Below are 27150 nucleotides of genomic sequence, written 5' to 3'. Positions count from 1 at the left end.
CTTATAAACACTGACATAATATTTTTTGAACCTGGCTTAACATTTTGCACTAAAAATGCCAATCATTTACTTCATAAGGATAATAGTGGAATGGCTACTATATAATTATTAAGAAATCAAAGATATAGGGAGAGCTACCTACATACATATAGGGTGATTGTTAAGTCGGTGTTGGTAAATTTCTTGAGCCCATGATTGTGCATTCTGCAGTTGATGATACAATCATTCAGAAGATTTCACGATTGACGGCCGACTGGTGTGGTGGTTAGTGGCCCTGACTGCTATGCCGAAGGTTCCGGGTTCGATTCCCGGCTGGGGCAAAAATTTGTTTAAAGACAGATATTTGTACTTGGGTTTTGGGTGTTGATATTTATAATTAATATGTATCTATCTATGTATTTGTGTAGATATATATGCTGTTCGATAGCCGTAACACAGGCTCTGCCTAGCTTGGGGTCGGATGGCCGTGTGTGAAATGTCCCCACGTAGGTATTATAATAATTATTAGGTATTTCCAATTTTAATCATTCAGCTCCTACAGCCCTTACCAACAATATCTAAAGTAGCTAGAGCCCATGAACCATCGATTGAAACAGCAGATAAGTTCCCTAAGTGGTGTTAACCACAGGTGCTTCTGCTGTAACATGAAGTTCGCCCGTAACTTGCGGTCGCCAGCCAATCAGAACTTAGCATATTGTGTGTAGTGAAGTTGGGAACGCAACGTTATTGCTTCCATCATCGTTATTGTGTTTTGATCAGTTTAGAAATTTAGATTCTTAGCGTCAATTCACACGTACCACAACCACACCACGTCGCAGCGACAAAATGTGGTCAAGCTGTGGTTACGTGTGAATTGTGTGACAGCGGCTTTTGCGTTGTGCACCACATCGCAGTTGCGTTGTGGCAGCGACAAAATGTCGATGTGGTTGCGTTGTCGCTGTCATTGCGATGTGGTAACCTCGTCGTCGTGTGCAGTTAATACGGAAAACAGGTTGCCGCGGTGCCGCCGCCGCGTGGCGGCGTTGCCGTTGCGATGTGGTTGCGTTGTGGTTGCGATGTGGTTGCGATGTGGTCGTATTACACAGGTGGTCGATAACAACGGCAAAATGTGGCACGTGTGAATTGGATTATTCATTGTCAATACAAAATATACGCCCGACCACACCGCGTGGTTGTGGCTGTGGTGTGGTTGTGGTACGTCTGGATTGACCCTTAGCTGAACTGGAATGATTAATTTATGTTATGAGGAAAAGCAGTCCCCATTTCAGCAAAGAATTAAAATGCTCATTTACCGGAGGTATTTTCTTTCCTTTTTACAACGATATTTTAATACGAACTAGATGGAGTGTCAGTGTAAAAGAAATAAATGTCTCCACAAATAACACCTGACTAAAACCAATGAGCTCTTAATTTGAATTAGTGCGTAATTAGTACAATAGTTGTCATTAGGTTGAACTGAAAACTTCACAGTAAACAAAGACTTTATGCTTAGACAGTTTATGCTTAGATTTTGTATGTAACACACTATATTTTTCGTATATCATTAAACTAAGACCTTCTAACCTCAGAGCGTTTAAAATAAAGCAAAAATAATCTACAGGGTAATATTTTTCCGTGTGAAAGACTGAGAGCAACTAAACTGCAGAGTCCGCGGTCGCAACCGCAAAAATTCGCTCTGCTGCCTCGCGATCCGCTCTGACGCTTGCCAGATTCACTCCTGTGTACTTTTGTCCCCAGTTGGACGACGTACAAGCTGTACATCTACAGTAGTGTTATACAGGATGTTTCAAAAAGGGGAATACTAAGCCGAAACCTACATGTGCAGCATATTATTATTATATTTAAGTCTTAAAATGATATCAGAATTTCTAAATTCGCGAAAAAAAAAATTCATTCTCCGTAGTAAAAAGTCCGTAATCAACAAAGTTTCTATGGAAAGTGATAAATTTTTTTCGCGAATTTTGAGATTCTGATTTCAGTTTCGGGCTTAGATATATAATGCTGCACACGTAGGTTTCTGCTTAGTATACCGTTTTTGCAACACTCTGTATAGAGAAAGGATTTGATTGTCTGTTTAGTTTGAATAAGGTCCAAAAGTACTGCTAGTGCCACCTTACCACGACCGAAAATTTGCAATCACAACAATAATTATGCAGCCAAAGTTGTGCGGCTGCTATGACCAGCAGTAGACGACTACGGGCTGATGATGATGATGAAGCAGCCTTGCTTATCAATCTGTAAAATCAGACATAACTTGTGTGAATCTGATAGAAATTTCACAGATAGTTGCTTATGTGTCGCAGGTGGTAGAAATAACTAAGTTGATTTAACTTCTTTTTCTTTTTATGCTATTGGGATGGGACCAAGTATGAAATTGAAAAATGCAACTGGGGGACTAGACATATCATTATTAAATCACAGAGACCTTTTACAAAATACCTAGCCATTTCACAAAAATCCGTATTTTTGCTATCTGCTCCCACATTGGCTTCAGCTTTTTCAGGAGTCTATTGTGCCGAACTTAAGTGGCTTTCTGTATTGTTGGAGAATAATTTTATTGCCATTTCGGTCCTATTTTTTATTTGAAATTCTTGTTACATAAAGTCTCAGAAAAAAGCTTTTACTTTTTTCTCCTTAGATACCAACGAACTAGTAATAAGGTAAAAAAGTAAATTAATTATGCTGTATTGTTCTAGGTTATCTATATCTGTGAATGTGGCACTTCTTAGATGAGGTGTTCGAATAGGTGGTTACAGCACCCCGATCCGGAAAACACAGAGCTAACGTATAGAATCGAGTGCGAGTGTTCTATTCAAAAGTGCTGTAGGTAAACCTGTCAACAACAAAATGGCGGTGAATAGATTTACGAAAGTTTGACAGCTATCGTTCTATAGGTCATTCTATTCGATAGGTAAAAAGTGCTTCGAAAGTGCTGTCAACTTGACATAGAATGCGAGCTAAAACACTCGCACTCGATTCTATACGTTAGCTCTGTTTTTTCCGGATCGGGTGCTGATATATCCCACAGGGGCTATAAGAAATACGGTTAAAAGTTATGTGCCCCCCTTACTTAAGTGTTCGTTAATTTCAATAAGTTCTTAACCCTGCCTCCCTATAAAGTTGAAAATGTAATCTAAAAGCGTTTTAAAATTATTTAATTTTAATGTAAACCACCCCGTTCAAGTTGTTTGTAATTCAAATGAAGTTAACCCGAAAATCGAATATTCGTGGCCAATCTCAAAAGGTCTATTTCCAAGAAGATGGGTTAATTTGATTTTAAATGACCCCAGTGTCCCAGTGGGGTACCTCGCTGCTTCTCAATCTAGAGTTCACTGGTTCAATCAACACAGGTACACAAATATACAAATACGTATTCTACATAATAACGTAGAGGTTATATTGATCTGGATTTTGGGAATTTGTATCTTCAACACCTACTCGTATTCTAAAATTGTATGTAAAGTAGGTAGGTATATTGTAGGTATATTAGATGTAGTTTTTCGAAATTGGGACTGCTCCCGTGATGGGTGTTATTATGTTATTATTTTTATTTTGTCCCGTACCGTAGTTTGTCGGTTACCTGACCTGCCTTCGGTAGATACACTGATTAAATTCCACCCTGTTTGGCTTAGGCTTATTTATAACACCCTCTGAAAGCGCTTGCAGCATTCATTTCAGGAAGTCACTTCAGCTATATGAAAACGCTATTTCAGAGCGCATCTGCGCTAATCACCACTATATTTCGGTGCATTAAGATAACCACCTTTCGCCATTGCACGCAACGGACTCATAGTTTTCAGTATTCTATGTATAAAAATTCACACAAGTGCGTTTACTTTATTGAATGGCATTGCCGACATTTATGAATATCGTTTGGTCCGATACTTACGACACTGATAGTTTAGTTTAAAAGCAATGGTATTGCACGAAAGCTCTCCAAACATTCACAAGTCACAGTAGTCCCCCAGTTCTGGGAGCTTCAGCCACGGAATGTTGATAAATAGCGCAAGTAATATATGAGATTGTGAGACGCGACCGAGTCATTTGTCTCCGAAACTAGCTTTTGGCTTCCTTGTTTTTCTGCGAATAGCGTTGGCGGAATGTCAGCCATATTGAGCTGTCATTTCGCTACTTTACTGTGTTCCGCTGAGCTAAGATAAGCTGTTTGTTATTTTATTATTCTTCGCTTTGTTGTTATTTTGGTAAAGTGGCACTCTCGGGGTTTATACAACATAATGCGGAATCAGATATGCAAATAACTGAATCAAGCTGGAAACCCTTGTTTCAACAGAGATATCTACAAAATTGAGAGACAGACCGACAGAATATCATAAACTTATAAAAGAGAGTACGTTTTACAACACCCCTTAGCATGTAATATTATAGATCTAACCACCTTATATTTTTAAATGGCTTCATGATATCTATTAAAAAAAATATATGCATAGACCTCGCACAGGTCTTATCGGTTTTTCCACTACCGCTCTAATAGTAAATTACAGTAAAACGGCAATGCCGATGAAGTGGGCGCACTTGTGTGAATTTCTATACAAGGAATACTGAACACGATGCGTCCCTAGCGTACGGAGCCGAAAGGTAGACGCTTACCTGTAGTATCGTTTCCCCGTAATGCAGCCTCGGCGCGTATCATGATAATAGTTTCATGTTATATTTAACTTGAATAGCAATTTCCCATGAAATGCTTATGAAATTAATTTAAGGAGATTTGACAGAAGCTTAATCTGCAGGGTATTCAATTTACGCTTTCCCGTAACTTTATACCAACATTTCATAGAAGCAGAATATTTACTAAATAAAATACATACCCTAGGATACAGTCAACAACACACGTGAAGTAAAATCTCACCTCAGAACAAGCTGACATTACAAACTCGAGTAATGCATAAATACCGCAAAGGTATGAGAGCTTTTGTACGGCGACAGACAATAGGATTGTACTCTGGTCTCTGATCGCACGGGTCAGAGGCGAAGTTACTCGGTTATGGCCCTCATTGTTAGATTCCACCTGTGTTTTGACAAGCTATTTAAATAAGGGCTGATTTTTCAATGGTCAGATAAGTGTTATCTGAGGAATCAAATTGTTGCTGTCACTGTCTAATCACAAACCTTCAGATGCGACAGCAACAATTTTATTCCACAGATAACACTTTTCTGCCTATTAAGAGTATACTATATTCCTAAGTATTAGACTATCGGAAAATTCTAATTGAAAGACTATTTTGGGCAAGAATTTATCTGAGATTCGGAGCGTTTCGTGGAGATATTTGAACTACTAATCTCACCTTAGAGAATATTTATCTCACATAGGTACCTTTATAAAAAACCTGCCCCTAGTTAATCAATGTTGATTATAGGTTAGTGCTCCTAAAATCAATGCATTTGTACATAGTTTTCATAGTTGTGAGGCGGAAGAGAAGAATAAGATTCTGATAAGCAGAACCAAAATACTCTCAATAGCTTTCCATCACAAGATAAGTACAATACACATTATTATATATGATATTTATAAATAAATATTGTAAGTGGAACGTACATAATAAAGGATAACGTTAAATCGTAGTATCTAACCTATCACGAGAACACTTCAAAGGTTAAAATATGATGGGCATTTATAGTTTCATGTCATAAATTTATAATTAAATAATCGTCATCCAGAACCCTTTGCTAACATGATATACACACGTTGCTTATTTTATATTTAACGTTAACTTAACGTTTTTTCGTCTGTCTATTATATTAATGTAGTTTGTATAAGTAATCTTAATGTAATCTTCCAATGTAAGCTGTGTATGTATTGTGTAAATGAAATAAAGAATTTATCTATCTATCTTGTATGATGCTCAGTATAAATATTTATGTATTGGGAAGAAAGAGAAGCAATCAGTCTACTGAAGACGTGCCCTAAGAATTGGTTGTTCATAATTTAATTCCCTGTTATTTGATGAAATGAGAAAATATATTAAATTGACGTGCGGCTTTATTGCTTTAGTATTGTCCCACTGCCGGGAGGTACTTTATTATTTATTAAATATAATGAAAAGGTTACGATTTCAGTCATATTTTCCTTGATGTTGTCTATTTCACTTTGAATTAAAAACTTAATGGTGTATGATAAGATCTTATTTAGGTATGTAGTAAAGTAAAGTAAGTTCCATAATAATAAATTTTTCAACAAGAACACACCCCAGTTGGTGTGACGTAAGACGTAACTTGTATGGATCTGACAGATGTTTGACAGGCGAGCGAGGCTGTTTATGGATTGTTAATTGCTAATGTGTCGAAGGTGGTACAGAAGCAGTAATAAATACAACACTATTTACATATTACCTATTATCCAAAAATGGTTAAGTAGTAAAATGTTCGTATTTTCCCCAATCCGCCGGATTACCTTCGTCTCTCCTCTTTTCATGTCACTCCCTATAGGATGAAGATATCTCAATCTCTCGCGTCGTCGATAGCTGTTACAAATTTGGGACACCCTGAGAATTTGTAATTTGATTTGCGGAAAAGAGAGACAATGTTTTGAATACTGGGTTTTTTTCGGCGAGAACTGAAGTTTTTTCCGTGCTGTAAAAAAACGTATCGTACTAACTATTGCACGATAAATACAATAAAAAACAAACACCTTTTCTTTTTCGAGTCTTTAACTACATTTTACTTAGGTTGTATTATTTTCTGAATTTTGTTGTTGTTGTTTTGTATTGTATTATTTTCGTTTTTGTTGTTCTCAGTGTGTCAAATAAATGTTTTTATTAAACCGAATTGTGTGAATGTGTGTCCGTAAACTACGTAGGTTCCTTATCAATCATGGAATTGTATTCCCCTACGTACTCACGTCAAAAAGATATAAGCACAAAACTATTCTACCGAAAGAATCCCATTCAGACGGAAAGAATAAGACAGCCAAAACACAAACCACAAATCACTCTATTTGGCACAAAATGGCAGACTAATAAATTGCGGTTCTTTTGATAAAACACAATACGGACCCTATAAAAAAATTCTCGACTCCATCAAATAAACGATTTTTTCCTTCCTTGCTTTTCATCCGCATCATAAAACATAAGTCAGTTCACTATTATTTGTCTGTTTTCTGAAAATATTGGTATAGGATCCGATATAAGAAAATGGACTGGAAAAGTATAGCAAAGTTATTGCCAATTTTGGCTGTTTTCTTCTTAATAATAAGACTTTTAAAGTGAAACTTATTTCTACAGGGTGTTGTAAAATTGGTATACTAAGCTGAATCCTACATGTGCAGCATGTTATATCTAAGCCCGAAAATGAAATCAGAATTTGGAAATTCGCGAAAAAAAAATACTTCCATAGTAAAAGTCACGTGACCAACAAAGTTTCTATGGAAAATGGAATTTTTTTTTCGCGAATTTTCAAATTCTGATTTCAGTAGCTCGCATAGCTATATACCAGTAAACAATAGTACCTATTTGTATTGTGGGCGCTGAAACGGCTCAGTCGCAATCTGTGGGTGAACGTCAATAATCAAGCCCCATCCATTAGTTACCCGATATTTTGTGTTTCGTCTCGATTCCTTACCGTCATCCATCTGCCTGGCTCGAGGGATCGTGTTTCTGACACTTTAGGCTGCGACTGTACTATATAAAGAAGGAAATGTGATAAGAAATTGGGTGGACATTAATTGGACGTAGTTACGCAGAAAGGACTCAACCCACACAAACCTAGTTCTGAGATATAGACGTTTTAAGTTCTAATCGGTATTCTTCAGCAATGAAAAGCATCTTATATGTGGAAATTATCTTAAATTATGCATATTTATTGTTATTTTACTATTGCAAATCATGGTGTAGCTATAACGAATATTTATTGAGTTATTAATGAAAATATGCACTTGGATCCTTTCTCCTAAATTGCTTTTTCTATGCAAGCAGGGAAATTCAACGTTTCGCAGAAAGGATCCAACCAAATATTTATTTTTATAAAATATTTTTTGAAATAACAATATGGTTTTTAAAGTAAAATATTTATATTGTAGACACAAGACATTACTTTTTTACACAAAATAAAAATTATATATCAAAAGTAAACCTATTATTAAATCATTTATATTGAAATGTAATCGGAAACAACATTTCACATCTATATAAAAATCTAACCGGAACTGTATTCCCAAGCGCAAAACTCTGGATCAACTTAACCGATTTTGATATTTTTTTACAAAATAGAAGCCTACGTTTTTAGTGAGTATCTACGACCCGTTTGTATCCCATAATTTTCAGGATAAAGCATTTTGACGGAAAGCAAACCTCATAGAAAAAAGTTGGGCATGAATAAAATTCTAACCGGAAATGTGTTCCCAAGCGCAAAACTCTGGATCAACTTAACCGATTTTGATATTTTTTTACAAAATAGAAGCCTACGTTTTTAGTGAGTATCTACGACCCGTTTGTATCCCATAATTTTCAGGATAAGGCATTTTGACGGAAAGCAAACCTCATAGAAAAAAGTTGTTCATGAATAAAATTCTAACCGGAAATGTGTTCCCAAGAGCAAAACTCTGGATCAACTTAACCGATTTTGATATATTTTTTTACGAAATAGAAGCCCACTTTTTTAGTAAGTGTCCCATCCCATATTATCCCATAATTTTCTAATAATATATGGATAAAGCAATATGAACATAAGCAAACCTCAAAGGATAAAGTTGGACTTAAATAAAATTCTCTTTTATTCTAACTTCACTTCATCATCCTCGGTATATTGCAACTATCCTCCTTTTTATGCCTCCGTAGGATATCCGTCGTTCCCTGTGCTTACCATACGATCGCTGAAAAGTGGGATTTCAGCGATCGTATGGTCCGTATCACTTCGACTTTACTTTGCGGTTGGATATTAAAATTTATGTCAAGATGCAGAATAATTATAAATCTCATAATCATTAACCATCATCACGACCCGTCACATCTCCACTGCCAGGGCATGGGTCTCCTTCCAATGAAGGAAGGGATTAGGCCTAGTCCACTACTTAGGGTTAGTGGACCCCAACACAAGCAAGCTTGTGCTGACAGAGTTGACGGGTAATTGGGCAACCCGACTGTCAGATGTTTTCAAGCCGCCCGAAGGTCTCTGAGTAGGCTTAACGACTGCTATCGATTTTATTATAATCATAATGATTACGATTATGCTTCTTGACATATATCAACATCTGGATATACAAGATGCTCCTGGTTTATTGAATCTGCATCCAACTCCTCAGATGCAGACTGGTTTAGATCTTTAAAAACTTCGGCAATGTGGTCATACCATCTTACAAGTCGGTCTTCCATAGTAACAAGGAGATATCCTGGGGTTTGTTGCAAAGTTTATTTGATTCTTTCTATAGATCCTTCATGGCAGCCGCTGTTTGTTTTCTCCAAGATATAGAATCAGACTAACAGCGTTGGTCCTTTTTTAAATTACGTTTGATATTTTGTTCACAAAGAAAATACTCGTACGCAACTCGTGCTTCTTTAGAATGGTAGTCTAGTTCGATGTTAAGTCTTCCTTGGAGAGTTGATCATATGCCATGTTCCTTTAGACATCCATTCTTTCTTTAAGTGTTCCTTGTGCCTTATTATTTCTTCGCAACTTTTTTAAAACATGTCTTTAATGCCAGTGCAGTTATCTTTGATTGAGGCGCGTCGCCCACACTTAGTAGGTTGATGGTATTTGTTGTGGATCTGAATACTAAGTTATCTTCTGACTTCTGGGTCCTGTAGCTTATTTACAGCGACATCTTTGGCAGATCTTGTGGCCTGCTTCTGAACTCCCGCTATCGTCAAGCAGATTTTTCCAACCACTAAGTGGTGATCACTCTTGACTTTAGCAACCCTTCTTAAGTATTTCTAACATCTAGAAGTGAATGTCTTCATTGTCAAAATGTGGTCGATTTGGTTCCCGGTCCGACAGTCGTGTGAAAACCAAGTCACCTTGTGACATTCCTTGGAGTTACCACCACCGAAAATTAGCCATTAACAATCCTTAGGCATCGTCGCTCGCTAATCAAATCGGGCGTAACTTGTATGAATCTGATAGATGTTTGAGATTCGAGCGACGCTGCTTATGGATTGTTAATTGCTAATGTGACTTGCCCACACGGTGCCGATACATGGACGATGACCAACGAAACTGTGCACCGAATCAGAGTTCCACAAAGAGCTATAAAGCGAGCCATTTTAAGTATTTCGCTTAGACGTATTCCCAACGTGGTGATCCGTCAAAAGAGGAAAGTGTTCAACGTCGGTATGCGGGTCGCCGAACTGAAATGGGAGTGGCAGGATACTTGGCTCGTAGGGGGACGGAAGGTGGAAAAATGCGGTGACAGAATAGTGGCCAAGAGACGGAACAAAAACAGTTTGAATCCTTTCTGCCAAATAAAATTTGAACTGTTTTATTAAAAACTTATATTATATGAAACAACTCAGACAGTTTGAGTCCTTTCTGCTAAATACAAATTGACTTCTTTCAATCAATAAGTATTTCGCTAAAACGACTCAAGACGGTTTGAGTCCTTTCTGCTAAATACAAATTGTCTTTTTTCAATGAATAAGTATTCCTCTAAAACGACTCAGACGGGTTGAGTCCTTTCTGCTAAATACAAATTGTCTTTTTTTAATGAATACGTATTTCTCTAAAACGACTCAGAGCGCTTGAGTCTTTTATGTAAAACTAAATTTTTCATGATTTCATAGGAAATGCGTTTCTGTAAAAGGACTCAAACAGTTTGAGTCCTTTATGTGAAACAAAAAAATGTGTGTTTCATACAATGTGGGTTGGTCCCCCACATCAAAAAAGTATGTTGTAGTTGGTTTTTTACTGTGTTTGTTTTCTTGACAGGTAGACCCTACATTAAATAGCATGTTCTAGTATATAACTCAATTTTGACAAAGTTGTGGATTGAGGCCTTTCTGCGTAACTACGTCCAATTGCTGTCGCGTTTTTCTTGTTTACAACTGTTGACATCATCAATTTATCTGATTTGAACTTGAATTTTATGAAATCAAATGATTATTCCAACACTTAAATGATTATTCTTAAATACTTAGGTCAAGATGGTATTTCACATGCCAAAACAAAGCAAAAAACAGGAACCCAATTCTCGACCACTAGTCTTTAATGTCTAGTGTTAGAATTCATTGCAAAATGGTTAGGTACTATTTACGAGTACGCGCCACTGACAGTAGACATTAAAGACTAGTGGTCGAGAATTGGGGTCCTGTTCCCATTTTGTTTATTCAAAATAAGAGCAGAAATGGGGTGTTATTAGTCGAGACATTACATTTGCACTGACACACATTAAAATATCGTTGACTTAGGTAGGTAGGTACATAAATAAAAAATATAACACCATACAATTAGCATTAGCGTCCGATCGGCGTAAACCCGTATAATACATTTCAGGCTGAACTGTCACACTGCCACTGTCACTCTAACCTTGTCTGCATTTGTGTGACTTCACCGGCCTTAGCCCTTTGTTCCATTTATTTTTTATCTCTGGCCAGTATAACAGTGGTGTTTTAAGTTTTTACTATCCGCTTGGTCCGGTTGCTTTGGACCAACATGAGTTTGTGAAATAGCCGCAAAAAAATATTGAACATTTAATTTTAAAAAGCCTTGGGCTGAGTGTTCTTAATTTTATATTTGGTATGATATATTTGCTATTCATAATTTATCTGAACACAATGTTAAACACAAAGGATGATTTTTAAATGTGGTATAGTTATTGAAAAAACTGACCATTTGCGGGTTAAGGGAAGGGCTACTCATAGTATTTATTAGATTGCTCTGGTAACTCCATTGAGGGTCGTGCATGTTTTCAAAGGGAATGGCTGGAAATTACAGATAAATATTATAATGGGCATGAAAAGGGGCGATAAACGGTAAAAGGGTTGAAAGAAATTGTAAAAATGTTACTGTGAGCTTGTTATTTTAAATACTTCTAGTCATATTACTACTATGAGCTGAATTGGTGGTGGCGAAAATAAGTAAGAATACTTAAAGTTCGTATTTACAAGTCTCTATAGAAAGTTTAGTCATGACTGGCATGTTCTAAAAATCTAATCAAGTTAAATTATTTCATTTCAATCGGAACCTAATCAATAAATAATATATACTTAGGTTTTTTATACATTATTTATTTGGGTGAGGTGTTGAAATTATTGTCAAAATTAATAAACTTACAGGTTCCGTACACCATACATACTTAATAAAGGGGAATTCAAACTTCCCGGAAAATTCCGTAAATACTTAACAATTTAAGGAATAAGATATAAAAATATTCGTCTTGTTTTCCCTAAACGCCGCGATGACCATTTCATCCTTTCTCCTCCCATTTTCCGCCCTATTTCATGCTGTCGACCTTATTTTATTGATAGTTGACACGGCAATATAAAGCTGTCTGATCGTATAAGTACCCTGACTGGTTTAGGGTAGACGAAAATCTTACTCCACCTCTGAACAAATGAAATAAAAATATTTATCTGTTAAGACGTTAAAAATAAATAAATAATAATAAATATGTGGGGACATCTCACACACGGCCATCCGACCCCAAGCTAGGCAGAACCTGTGTTATGGGTGTCGGACAGCTGATATATCTACACAGATACATAGATAGATAGATACTAAATATAAATATCAACACCCAAGACCCGAGTACAAATATCTGTCTTTAAACAAATATCTGCCCCAGCCGGGAATCGAACCCGGGACCATCGGCTCAGTAGTCAGGTCACTAACCACTACGCCATTCGGTCGTCAAATCTTCAGGATTTTTTTATGGTAATTTTAAGACCGCATTTTGTACGCTAATGGTAATCTAAAATTGGTTGTGCTTTGTTGGTGAAGGTACATAGGAGTACTGGTATGTATCTAAGGCTGGACAACGGCTTAGTATTAAGTTACGAGTAAAATAACGTCGACTCTGAATGCCCAAATTATAATTTTAATATAACATTTATGGTTTGACAGCTCTAAAATTAGATTTTGTGCCTTCAGAATCGACATCAATATCTAATTAGCGGTCATAGACAAAGACCCCGTCATCTGACAGCCTATAAATTCAAGTTGCGCAAACAGAACCGTGTAACCTATATCAATGCTTACAATAAACTGTCCCCTATGAATAGAATGTAGTGGGTGGAGGGACCAGTATTTTGTACGATTTCCCATTAGGCTGGCCGGACAGCCGACCGAACCCCATTTCACTTGATTGCACCGATATAGCCGAGCCAAAATGCACGGATATATTTTTTTGGAACTGCCCAGTGGTGGCTTATTTAGCAGTTGCTGGTTGACAGAGTTTAGGTGTGGTTTAGAAGAAAGAAAATAGGGATAATATTTTTTCTGAAGAAACACAGATATTGATATTTAAAATGCGGCTGGGTTTGAAACGGAGCCGGGATAAATAAACGTTGGCAAATAGTTTTTATATGTATAATTACTTAATATTAAATCATTAACCACATACTTAGATGTGTTTGGAATGACCGAATGAATGGCGACCGAATGGCGTAGTGGTTATTGACCCTGACTACTGAGCCGATGGTCCCGGGTTCGATTCCCGGCTGGGGCAGATATTTGTTTAAACACAGATATTTGTTCTCAGGTCTTGGATGTGCCCGTAAAATGGCAATAGGCCCGCCCCCTATTACATTGGGACTAACATAACACTCTGGCGAAAAGTGGGTGCAGCAATGCACCTCTGCCTACCCCGCAAGGGAGTACATTAGTACAAGGCGTGAGTGCGTGTGTGTGTGTGTGTTAGATGTGTTTTGTACATCTGTACATGGCTGGAGAAATCCATGCAAACATTTATTACAAAAAAATGTTATCGGCCTTTGGATATATTGTGGTGTGGTGTGTGTGACTATGAAAATTAATTCTTGTTACCCATAAAAACAAGATGTATTTCTTTAAGAAGTTGTGTCGTAAGCCAAAGTTTCTTTCATAAGCTCAAGTGACTATTTTGCCCGGCGATCGATCTTGCCGTAAAAACAACTTTCCCCGGGGGTATGATGTCATCTCAAGTTCCTAACTTTACCGTACTTGCTACCCCATGCAGGTTAGTTTCGTTTCGGCATTCAACATTTAGTCCGCCGTCTGAAAATACAAACAGGATACGTATTGAAATAATATATGAACATCAGTGAGTTGGATGATCGTAGGTTTATTCTGATTACAAAAATGATTTTTTATTGATTCAAACCTTGTTTCCTTATTAGATGCTGTCCTAAGTCCTATCCACATATAAGGTGAAAACAAATGATCATAAGTTTGTCCTCAAATTCGTAAAACAGCTTAGATAAAGGGTAAATACATAGGTATAACTATTAAGAAGTAGAAACCAAATAAAAGAAGGAATCTACGCCCATCTCTGCAACGAGCATTTCAGGGCTTGCCTAGTAAATAATACAAAGACTGCCAAATGTAAACCTACCATATGGAACAAGACCTCAAGAGAATTTATAATTTGTCGGATGCCTTTAATAACTTTCCCTTGTTAATCTTGACATGATGAGAAATACCGTTTTAATAATGGCAGCCATTTTTCTTTTTTCAAATCTTTATTACGTTAATGTCAGTATTTCTTTGCGAAAATCCGCTGGACCTGGACAGTTTTTATTGGATTAAGTTTTGTCCCTAAAATTATAATTAAAGACCGAAGTTTAGCTATCTTGATAAAGTTACATTTAATCCACTTTCATTATTAATTATGATGATAAAAAACCACTGGCGAACTCCTTTTAAGTCAATTAAAGTCAGCATTGCATTGCTTCGTATGACGCTGATGTGAACCATATTTTTGAAGGGAAGTGTAACTCTCAATTAAGTCAACTAGCGCAGCTAATTGAAAAAAATTATTACCTACTTCTGTTAGAAAGCGCTTATCCCAAAATAGCAACGTTCACGCCCTTTTGAAACTATTTTTTTTAAGAACCTATGTACCTCCATAATACCCAGTAACTAAAATGTGGAAGCTAGCGTTTCCGCCAAAGACGGTCGCCGTTTCTAGCCATCATCATCATCATTATCTCAGCCATAGGACGTCCACTGCTGAACATAGGCCTCCCCCAATGATTTCCACCTTGTCCGATCGGAGGCGGCCCGCATCCAGTGCTTCCCCGCGGACTTGACTACATCGTCCGTCCATCTCGCGGGGGGCGCCCAATGCTGCGCTTGCCTGTACGTGGTCTCCACTCTAGGACTCTTCTGCTCCACCGACCATCAGTCCTTCGAGCAATGTGTCCGGCCCATTGTCATTTCAGATTACTGACTCGATAGGCTATGTCGGTTACTTTGGTTCTTCTACGGATCTCTTAATTTCTGATTCGATCACGTATAGATACGCCGAGCATAGCCCTTTCCATAGCTGGCTGGGTGACTCCGAGCCTTTTCAAGAGGCCTAAAGTTAGAGACCACGTCTCGGCACCGTAGGTCATCACTGGCAACTGTTTCTAGCGTAAAGTACAAAATAATATTTTAAACATAAAAGGAAGAATTATCATAATAAACCATTCGTTTCACTGAACAAAATTTAAATATAATTCCTACGGGTATTCGTTTGTTTTCAATCACTTCAGATTTCGGATTGAAAATCATATTTTTTTTAGAACATTATGACTTTTGCCTGAAGCTCTGCCTCCTGAATCCATCAACATAAAAAGTTATCAATTTTGTATAACTGCTACAAAGTTTGACAAAAGAGTAATTTGTACTGAAACGAAAATAATATTGCTGCCAAATCATAAAAAAAAACTCGTTAAGAAACGTTTATCTTGACGGTGACTTTGGAATTCTCGGATTATGAAGTTATCTAGATAATGAAAATACTTTTTGTTCTACAAAACATAAAACGTCTGTAAACCTATGTTAGGTAGTTACTTAAGATGAAATAGTTTTTCTGCAATCGGTGCTACCTATAATTATATATAGGTATTATTATGCAGATCTGACAGTCGGGTTGCCCACTTACCCGACAACTCTCTCAGCACAAGCTTGCTTGTGTTGGGGTCCACCAACCCGCACTTGGCCAGCGTGGTGGACTAGGCCTAAACCCTTCCTTCATTGGAAGGAGACCCGTGCCCCAGCAGTGGGGACGTAATGGGTCGTGATGATGATGATGATTATTATGCAAATACTTGACTGCATAATATAATTAAAAATGTTGAAACGAAATGGTGCATTTTATACATGTGTATATATATATATATATAGAGCATGTTGCAAAAAGGGTATACTAAGCCGAAACCAGCATGTGCAGCATGTTATATCTAAGCCCGAATCTGAAATCAGAATTTCAAGATTTCGCGAAAAAAAAATATCATTCTCCATAGTAAAAAGTCACGTGACCAACTAAGTTTCTATGGAAAAATAATTATTTCTTTCACGAATTTTGAAATTTTGATTGTATTTTTTTACTTAAATTGAAACTTGGAACCTTATCTACGACACCTAAGTAGTATTTTTTTCCTCAAGATACAGAAGTTTCTTCAATAAACCCCATGACAAAAGATGGATAAGGACCACCGTTTTTCCCAACCCACAGCACGCAAACCCACAATATTAAATAGGTATTTTCTTTTCTATTCTATTCTCTGTGGGGGTGAAAGTACCTGCACCTGGCTCTCTCGAGTGGAACCTTTGTGCATATCCCCAAGGTCTAAACTGCCTTCCTAAGCTTGGACCATTTCCCACCACGCTGGTCCACTGCGGGTTGGTGGGTTCACATATCTAGATGTGCTTAATCTAGATATGCAGGTTTCCTCACGATGTTTTCCTTCACCGTAAGAGCGATGGTATACATTGTACTTAAGTTAAAAGAACTCATTGGTACATGTCAGCGCCGGGATTCGAACCCGCATCTCTTGCGTGAGAAGCGGGCGCTTACACGACTGAGCTACCACCGCTCTTATATAATATTTATATAATATTTAATAGGTATATTTCACATATTTTTTTTATTCAAAAAATCTTTTTTTTCCAGCACGAGTGTCTCCACGCGGCCGTGACGTCATTAACGCGGAACGAGGGCGAGCATTACGACAGCTACAATTGCCTGTGAGTGTACCGTAAACTTGTTATTCGCCTACCCGCACTTCTGCTAAACCTGCCCTAATTAACTTTGATTATCTCCGCGGATTATAGCTAATTTTGTTGCTCGTTTACCGAGTCAGAGGTGTTTTTTTATGGGCATCCAATAAGGTCTTAATTTATTTTATGGGGGGTACTTCATTATGTACATCTTACGAGTAATTAAATTTGATTGCGAATCGTCGAGTCTCTTTACGAGCTCGGTTGTACTTGGAGGCAGTAAAGAGTTCGGGGATTTTTGGTTATCTACTTACATAGCTTTTTGTGCCATGCTTGTGTTGAGATTTTTTGCTAAAATCAAAATGGTCCTTAGAAGATGAATGAAGGTAAGCGTGCACCTATTTCAGTATTCTTAGTATAGAAATTCACACAGTGCGTGAATTTCATCATCATTGGCATTGCAGACGTCGTTTTCCCGTATATTTTAAGAAAATCCGTTTGATGTAATACGTATTATACTGATAGGTGGACGTTTACCTTATGTCTCCATCAATAAATAACTGAAATGTATATTTGTTTAGGTGTAAACAATGAACTTTCATAATAATAATATATTTTTGTTATTTATAGGAAAAAATTACCTGACGACGTGAAAAACTGCAGAAACTACGCATATTTACAAGAAATATACGACGCCGTCCGGTCCACTGATAGTAAGTACATATTATTAAGTCTAAAGATATTCTATCGAGACGGAAAAAAACATAATTTTTAATCGCCGTGAAACCCACTACACACACATACACACAGCAGTGTGGTGTACTGTACACCCAGTCACAGTGAGATAAAATAAACCGATTATTTCTTCTACAATTTTCCTTTATATTTCCATCGACTAAATACCTACTCTGCAAGGCGGAAATCCCGAGGCGAATCGCAAGTGCCACCCCACATAAAGTCTCACATAAAAAATAAACTTATTCGCTAGACAGAATTTGAATAGAGAAAATTGAAATTTCTTTTAATTTTTCTCCGCTTGCAGATAGCTGCAATTTATTGACTTGGCATCCGTGCTCAGTGCTTACTTTGCTTTCATAACTACTGCGTAATGTTTATGTCTTGATTTGGTACTACATAACAGTACATTAAAACATATTAAGCAATAAAAGTTTTTTTTAAGAGTTTATTACTTACAGCATTTCTAAATTCTTAACAACTGTATGATACTCACTTCATTTAATTTCATAAAATAAACAACAACATAAAACTACGCTTCTAAATTTAAAAACATCTTTTCGTAGCCTCAAGTCCCAACGTCATGGGACGTTGGGAAATGCGGTTAGCTTGAAGCGAAAGGCGACCGCGGGGGGCGGGGGGTAGACGCAAATATGAAAATATGTTTGAGGATTTCACTGCGAAGAGCGACGTTTCCAAATATGAAATGTAGCCGTTGGGAATGTGGCGCCAACTCGCAGATGCAAGCTCGAGTTAAAAGATTCTATTGGCGTTCGGTTTGGAATGCGTTTAGAAACGTGTGATGGACTTGAGCGAAACTTTGTATATTTTATTGAGCGCCATGAATATCGGTTTCGTTCGGAATATTTTCCAATAATGGAGCAGAGATGATAAAATATCGGAAGAATATTTTCGGAGCTACACTGTAAAAGTATTTGACCTGTACTTATATGTATAGTTACAAATATTTTATAATAAAAAAGTGTTTAAGACGATTATGTTGGTTATAAACAAAATTATAAGTACTTACCTACGTTATAATATCTGACTAAATGCCTGCCCGTACTTACTACGATTTTAATTTTTGTGATATGAATTTGAAGTCACGCTATTCATATGAATTATAGAATTTCTCTGCGTTTTTTTTATCGCATATGCGCAAACCGACGTTTATTTTACTCATATTATTATGTTATATTTCGGCGACACAAATATCGCGTTCCAAAAAATCGCAGTGCCTTCTAACTACCAGTACTTTCCAGCCTCTTTGGTAAAAAAAAATATTCTAACCTCTAAATGTTCCAGGCCTAACTCGTTTACTAATGACCCTGACACCACGACATACATCATCCTGTATAGCCCCTACTTCGCATTCAGCTCGCAAACAATTGACTTTAGTCACTTGCCGACACGAACCTAGTTTCTTTCTATTCAAGGCTGAAAGAAAAGTTAATCCTTCAGTTGGCATTGACACGTTGTTTTTAAACCGCGGCAGAAAAATTGGGGTGTAATAAGTTTGGTGTTAGTATTTGTCTGTCACCGCGTAGCTCAGAAATGGAGAGACGAATAAATCAAGAGTGTCCAGAGTTCCAAACCATTCCTAAACGGTTTTTTAAAATCATGTTGGTATTTTCAAAAGAGTCACAGTAATACATACATCTGCCATTTTTTAAATTATTATTTCGTATGATCCGTATTGGGTATGGGTATAATAATTTAATAATAATAATTTAACTTCAAAAAGCCAATAATTAACATACACAGCAATCAAACCAAACTATGAATTCAAACATAAAACTACCACTCAGTAAAGCTGTTCCATGTTGCATAAAATGTTCCGAGAAAAATGGTATATCTCCATTACCGGTGTAAATATGTAATGTAGAAGGATTGACTGTAGAGACTGAATTTAAAATTCGCAATTCATTCCTAGAGTGTGGGAATTCTTCTTCTGAATCCACGAGCACTGATAAAATATCGAATGCCTCTGTGAGTTGTAGTTGTAGATTTAAACAGAAACAGTGATAGGTATATTTTAGTTTAAAAGATAAACAAACATTTACATCCTCGAACTATGAAAAAGTTTCAGTAACAATAGTACCAGATTACTCCTAAACTGAAAAGACTAGCTTATGAGGCGTTTGTTAAAAAAAAAAAAAGTTCCTTTTTGGAGAAATAGATGGCGTTGTCTGGGGTTGTACCAACTTTCAAACCCTCAGAACACACTCAGATCACAATATGTTATTCTGTGAGGCTAACGAAATGTGAAAGTGACGTATAGTGCCACAAACTTATCTGTTCCGGTGAGAGCGAACTAAATTGGTCCATACCTCATTACTTACTGTACTAATGAATTTCATATTGACATAGATTATATGGACCAATTTAGTTCGCTCTCACCGGAACAGATAAGTTTGTGGCACTATAGGTAGGTAGAATTGTAGTATTATTTTCTCTATGATGTCGATGTCACTGTTGCTTCAGCGTTCAGTGCGATTGTGCGTACAGCCGTTCTTTTCAAGTTTTCTCAGTTTCCTTGTGTTTCTCCTGTATTAATTGAGTTGTAGTTGAGCTATCTGCTCCTCCTCCCTTGATACTGTAGAGTTAGTGCACTTGAGATAGTGACTCTTTTGAGATAGTGACTCTTGTGAGATAGTGACTCTTGTGATAGTGACTGCTATACTGTAATAATGCCTAAGGACTATGGATCATGGTCCCTTGCCAATCTGAAGTTAGAGTTAAATCAGTTCTCGCACGCAGCACCCGTTCAAACGGCGCGCATAGAGAAAAGAACACTACGTGACGGTGCGGGTAGAACTATTCACAGAATACTTAGCACTATCCCAAGCCACATGCAGTCTGAGCCTCGGAAGGATGGCTCGCGCTACCACCCGACATTTAATCACAACTAGTGAGTTCTTATTCTGAGTTTAGTACTCTTTGCTCTCTATGTAATTTTTGACAGTTGGTACACTGCGTTTTCACGCCATCTATCGGCTTACCCAAAAGCTCAACTGACAGCTGTCAAGGAAAACGGCTCATTGTGGCCGTCTGCTATATTGAAGTATAATAATACATAGACATTCTAAATTGTTTTTTTTGGTGCCGACTATAAAATGTCATAAGTGTAACCACAGACCTGTATTTGAATAGACAACGCTTGTCTCATTCCTTGTATAGAAACCAAGCGTGCCATTATTTTTATACCTACTGTCACGTCAGTCACGTCACTTGAACGATTTATTTTAGGAACGTCCCTAATGACACTGCGCTAAAGGATAAGATAATTTCACTCCCTTTTTACACGCGAAGTAGATACACTTGCGTTGTCTACTCAAATACAGGTCTGTGAGTGTAACTCTTTCATTGCTCGTGAGTGTATTTGACACTCTACAAGTCTACAACATAAAATACAGGAAGTTAAGTAGACAGTGTAAGTCCTACATTGATTGCTGTCTTCCAGACCCAGATCGACAAAAAGCACCGGCTCAGCATGAGCTGTAAGGCCACACACAGCGCTGTGTTTTTCTTCTGCCGTTTATGAATGCATATAGTTGAAATATTGCGTGGTAAAGCGAGTGTGTTTTATTGAAATCGATTCAGTCGCCATAAGGATTTTCTTGCCAATGTCATTGTTTAACTTAATTAATAACCGAGCAAAGATTCAAAATGTGAACAAATATTTAAATTTAAAATTATCGTGATACAATATTTATTCCGCTACTAAGCTCATAATTTCTAAAGTATATTTAAACAACATTTAACAAACGATCTCCCAACTAAGTAATTAATTAAACTCTACTATAACAGCGTCGTAGCGTGAATATTTTAAAACATGACATGAAATTTCGAGCAGCGTCTTGTCTAAGAGAGCAAGTACAAAGGCCTTCTAAAACCACACGAGAGAATGTTTGCGTGCCAAACTGATCCTTATTCCTTATGTGATAAGAACTGCATCCAACAGTAGGTTCTGGTATGTAATTTAGTTGTAGTTTTCCAGGTCAAACGTTGGGTTATTTATGTGCTAGATGCCTCTTCTTCGACTTAGATGTATGTAGGTAGTATATGGAGGTTTGCGTTGCAGTTTATGTACTTTAGTTTGTTTGAACGGCATTAGGAATTTGATATTTGGCTTTTGTTATGTTTGTTAGCAGGAAGAATCGTAAGATTTAGTTATATGAGAGCCATACTAAGTTCTACTTGTAAGAAAGAAATAACACAACTTGCCTACTTATTAAAATACGCCCGCGAGATTCGTTTTATTATATTACTGCCAACAGAATTACAACGGAATTACATGATGTTAAACAAAGTATAATGTTATCATTTGTTATTGTAAGCCAATAGCGGATGAAGCGGGTTACTAAATTTATTTTGTTTTTTGGTAGAACCTTATAACGTTATAGTCATTGTCTAGTGACTTTTTACAATGAGGAGTTATCTTTTTTCGCGAATTTCCTACAGTTGTAGAACAAAAGTTTTGGTAGAAGCGGAGCTGGTAGTTTTAGCAAATAACAAAAAAACTAATTAAATTTTTTGTCCGCAGGTAGCCGCACAAAAGAGTTCATGGCAAAACTGGGGGAGTACCTCATACTGACAGCCTTCTCCCACAACTGCCGCCTCGAGAGGGCCTTCAAATGTTTAGGGACCAATCTGACAGAATTCCTCATGACACTAGACAGTGTGCACGATGTTTTACACGACCAAGTAAGTAATCTGATTCCTGAGCCGGGCTGTTGTTCATTAGTCCATTACCTTTGGAAACTTCGTTTAATATCACTCAGCAGCCTTTGAAACGGTGTAACAAGCTTATGTAGCATTTTGACAAACTGATTACGGTGGGCTTTTGCGAATGTGTTCGTATTTTTGAAGCGTTTGTAACTCAGGTAGAGGTAAAAAGTATTGAAGAGATTTTATTTTTTAATCAGTAGGAAATGTCATTTTATGTTATAAACCATAGTTATTTATTTTAAATAACTTTCAACAATAAGGTCACTACCTAATAGCTTATGACAAATGACCGAACGAGAGCGTTCATGGTGTGATAGAGACGTAGTTATTGCAGCGGTCCGAAGCTAGAAGAAGAAACTAAGTTTAGTAGCGCTGATGCGCTTACCACGATTCCATCTTGTCATATAAAATGTATTGATTGCATGACAGCTCTCGTTCGTTTTTAGAAAGCTATAGTGACGACCAAGAATGATTCACGTAGCCCTCAAAGCCATTCAGAATACTATCGATAAAAACAATTGACTACCCAAATGTTCGTCTTCAAACAGCAATGCAACTTAAACCAATAGAGGAATCTCTGAATGGGATTCATTAACATCTTGTACCGTCGCCAACCACAGCTGTTCGATTCACAGAACTGAATTGAAACGGATATCGACAAGTGTCTCCTTGAGTGTACTAACGCTCCTAATTCGTGCGCCATGTTAGATGAAATGAGATTTCGTGACGGGATTAGAATACATTTATTTGGCATCAAACACAGCACATACAGACACACACTTAACAGAGGAGGGTAGATAGAAACAAAAATCATAATATATAAGGGAAGGGACACACTGCATTATTTCATACACGAAGATTGATTATTAAACAAATAAACTACAGCTAAAATAAATGGTTTCATTGCGAAAATAATATTTTTTGCTAGTAAGTATTTCATTGGTTTTTATGTTTTTAAATAAAAAGATACACTAAGATTGTGTACCTTTTGTGCCAAGTATGATTGAATGCAGTTTAACCTACCTTCAAACCTACCGATTGAGTAAGAATGAGAAGTGAGATTTCATGACAGGATAAAAGGCAGCAGTGTAACAAAGTGCACAAATACCCTTGGAAATGATATTACTTGTATACTTGGACAGTTTTCAGCCGCTTCACCGCGATCTCTACCCAAAGTTGGTTTAATTAAAGCCTTGGAAAGCTTTCGAATTTCTGCACGCTATATTGCTTTAGGATCCGAACAGCATTGCTTTATGAGTTGCTTGTACAATACATAGTTTTATGTCTAAATGCGATAGTGCTACGGGGACAGGGCTGACCACGGTTTATCATACGGCTGAATTCTGTTTTGCACTGCAATTGCCTTCCCTCAAACATTAATTTGTCAATTTGACTTACAAAAAATCGAGGAATCGTTAATTTAGAAACCAAGCCAATCTCATTTAAGTATTGCAAACCATAACCAATAGCCTTACTTGAATAATTTCATCCTAAAACCTGCCTTTCCTACTAAAGGTATCCGCATATCGGCGTCGAACGCAACGGACGCATCGCATTCAGTATTATTTGTATAGAAATTCACACAATTGCGTCCACTTCATCGGCATTGCCGACGCCGCCGTTTCTCCATACATTTATGACAACCCGTTTGGTGCGATACGTACCTACCGACACAAAGACAAGTGGAAGCTTACATTTATACTGCTAAAAGTTACACAACCACGAAAATACAGCAACCATTCTCTTCCAGGACGACCAGCAAAAAGACGAACAAACAGAATACGAGGCGGCATTTGTTTGCACCACGTCGCGGGAAGGCAAGCTCGAACTACATTTCACGACGGAGAGCGAGCCGGTCGCGTACCTCCTTGTGGGATGCCTGAGGGCCGTCGCTGTCAGGCTGTATGAGACGCAGACCGATATAAGACTGATGAGCTACACTGATGATCCTAGGAAATTCAGGTATTTGTATTTTCGTATTTATCTATTAAATCAAAACAATCCTTAAAACTAACATTTACAATATCAGCCAAACAACTGAGCTGTTTGTCAGCTGGTAATACTCTCATTTAAATTACAATGATCTTAGTAAACACATGAGATAGTTAAGTAATAAGGTTATAGATGCTTGCATCCAAGAGTTGTATGGTAAGATGTTACCTAATTCGGTCTTTGTTCATTGTTATGCACACTTTTGATCAACCAAGTTGGCTATACAGCTAGCTGGGAATATTGGTTGTATTAATAAATTCCATGACAGAATATAAAGTTAGGAAATAAAACATCCAGAATTAATGATAACTACGACCAAAAAATGTTATTACAATCTATTGAATGTGACAGTATAACAGAACTGCTGTCGTAAATAAGTTACAACACAAACTATAACAAACAATGTTCGTAAACCATAAAAACAAGTAACAACAGCACTTATCCAAACACTAGGTACTAAACCAATTCAGCGATCCCAAAAATAGCACAGAGAGCCAACATGCAATTAAGCGTTTTTATTCGTTTCGCTCCAAGTTCGAACACAAATCAATTACGACCGTCCATCTTCCAATCAAATGCGATCGATCTGACGTGTTCATTAATTAAAAGTCTTGTTCAAAAGGATTTGATTCAATACGAATTTATGCAGCACCGCCCTGATTGGATTCCCTTGGCGAGTGTGATCTAATATTACTGTCAGACCTTCGCGGACCGGCAGAAACAAAATTTGAATTTTGGAACGAAATTTGTAAACAATCTCGGGCATAATTTATTATACAGGAAGTTAAAAAAGTTAGAGTGGAATTTTATTTTGGGACTTGATTTAGCTATTGATTACAGAATAAAAATGTGTCTAAAAATTTACGTTTGTTCCTTAGACATCAATGACGGTAGCTCAAAATGTTATATTTTATTTTTGAACAGTAAAGCTTCTGTTCAATAAATTGAATCAAAAAGCGTTTGATAGGCGTCACGGGTGCCATTTCCTATCACATTGGTTTTCCTATCAATATGTCCATTTATTCGTGGTTTTCCTTGTTTGACCACGCTATTGACTTCTATTTTCGCACGGTCAGTGCAATATTGGAAACAATAACAGAATGTTCTCACCATTTTGTTGCTAGAAATTGTTGCATGCTAAACTTTGCTTCATTCATCTGAATTCGGGGATAAAAATTGTAAGCATTTGTTTTGTATTGTATGTCAAATTTTTTTATGAACTCATTAATTGAAATTGAATACAATAAGAATATTGACAGTAAACCTTAAAAAAAACTTTATCACAGTCACATCACAAATGACTATGAGTCACTATATGAGTCTCAGACCAACTACAAATAGACTGGCAATCGCCGTGTGCACTATTCTCTTTCTCACTCAAACCATAGATGTTGCCGACAAAAAAAATAAAACCTAAATATGGGGAAATTTAACTTATCATAATAACAAAAACAAAACTTGAGTATATCGTCGGTTGATAGGAAAAAGACACTAAAGGCTAATTATTCAATAGCCAGATAAAAGTTTTGCTGGGAAATAATTTTTATGCTGTTGCGTCTCAATGTTTCTCAATGTTTGCATTACCCAGATAACATTTATCTGAATATTGAAAAATCAGCCTTAGTGAGTTTTTCCTGTCAACCGACGATATAAGAAAAAAAACTTTACTCAACTTATTTGATTTCAATATAATTATTTAATATACACAAACTGAGTGGATTGTATGATTCATTGTCTTCGTCCAATCGAAACAATCCTCTTCAAAATGTGCCGAACACAATTTTTGTATGTTTCTTTGGTTCCCAATTTGTGCGACCGGTAATGTCTATCCATTTTCTTGATAATTTTTTTTCTGTCGGAAACCTATGAAGCAGAGATAAATGGATGAGCATGAGCATTATAATCGTGGGCCAAATATGTGATGGGGTTTTTTTTAAAGGAAACACGTATTTCGTATCAATACAATAAACTTTATATTATACAGAAGAAATCACACATAGAAGAAAAAAACGAAACGAACGTTTCCTCACAATGAGAGGCACCTCATTTGAAAAAGGAGAATGACTTCTACAAAATACAATCTTCACAAAAACCGAATTCGTGCGCCCCATTTGTAAACCCAACCCGAGTCCGTTACAATTTCTAGTATTTTCTTTGCATACTATAATATTTGTGGGTAAAATAAATTTTCAATAACTTGCAACACCATGTGATTTGTTATGATATGGTACCTCGTAATTTTTACTTAAAACTGATACTAAAAGACCTTACAGTATTAAAATTAGTATCGTTTTATATTAAAATCGAGCCAATAGATAGTACTATGATGAGTGTAAGCTTGTTAAACTTGATAGTATCTACTTACATGTTAAAATATATCTCATCCATCATTCCATCGTGTTTTCGTTCAATATGCTCTATACAACCGAACAAAATCCACCCACCCATGTCACACACTCGTTAAGTGATGATAATAGTCTAATAAACTTAATAAACACCCACAAATCACTAGCAAATCAAAAATAAATAGCATTTAGAAAATTTTGTTGTAACTGTCAGCCTTTGTTTGGCAAAGATTTTTCATTTGTTTCATTGTTTGGCAAAGAGAACTGACGTAAACAGGCG

The 27150-nt window shown here is 36.9% G+C and overlaps 1 protein-coding gene across 1 annotated transcript in view; it reads left to right on the top strand.

Moving 5' to 3' along the window:
• Window positions 1-27150, top strand: part of LOC105383491 (head-specific guanylate cyclase) — a 122000-nt gene that overhangs the window by 41975 nt on the left and 52875 nt on the right. Inside the window, exons 3-6 of the mRNA XM_048625242.1 lie at window positions 17021-17094; window positions 17698-17780; window positions 22349-22509; window positions 24284-24495. Of these exons, the coding sequence (XP_048481199.1) occupies window positions 17021-17094; window positions 17698-17780; window positions 22349-22509; window positions 24284-24495 (530 nt within the window). The remainder of the gene's footprint in view (window positions 1-17020; window positions 17095-17697; window positions 17781-22348; window positions 22510-24283; window positions 24496-27150) is intronic.

This window comes from Plutella xylostella, chromosome 14 (assembly GCF_932276165.1).
Source record: "Plutella xylostella chromosome 14, ilPluXylo3.1, whole genome shotgun sequence".
Lineage (NCBI taxonomy): Eukaryota > Metazoa > Arthropoda > Insecta > Lepidoptera > Plutellidae > Plutella > Plutella xylostella.
This window is presented reverse-complemented; position numbering and strand designations above follow the sequence as displayed.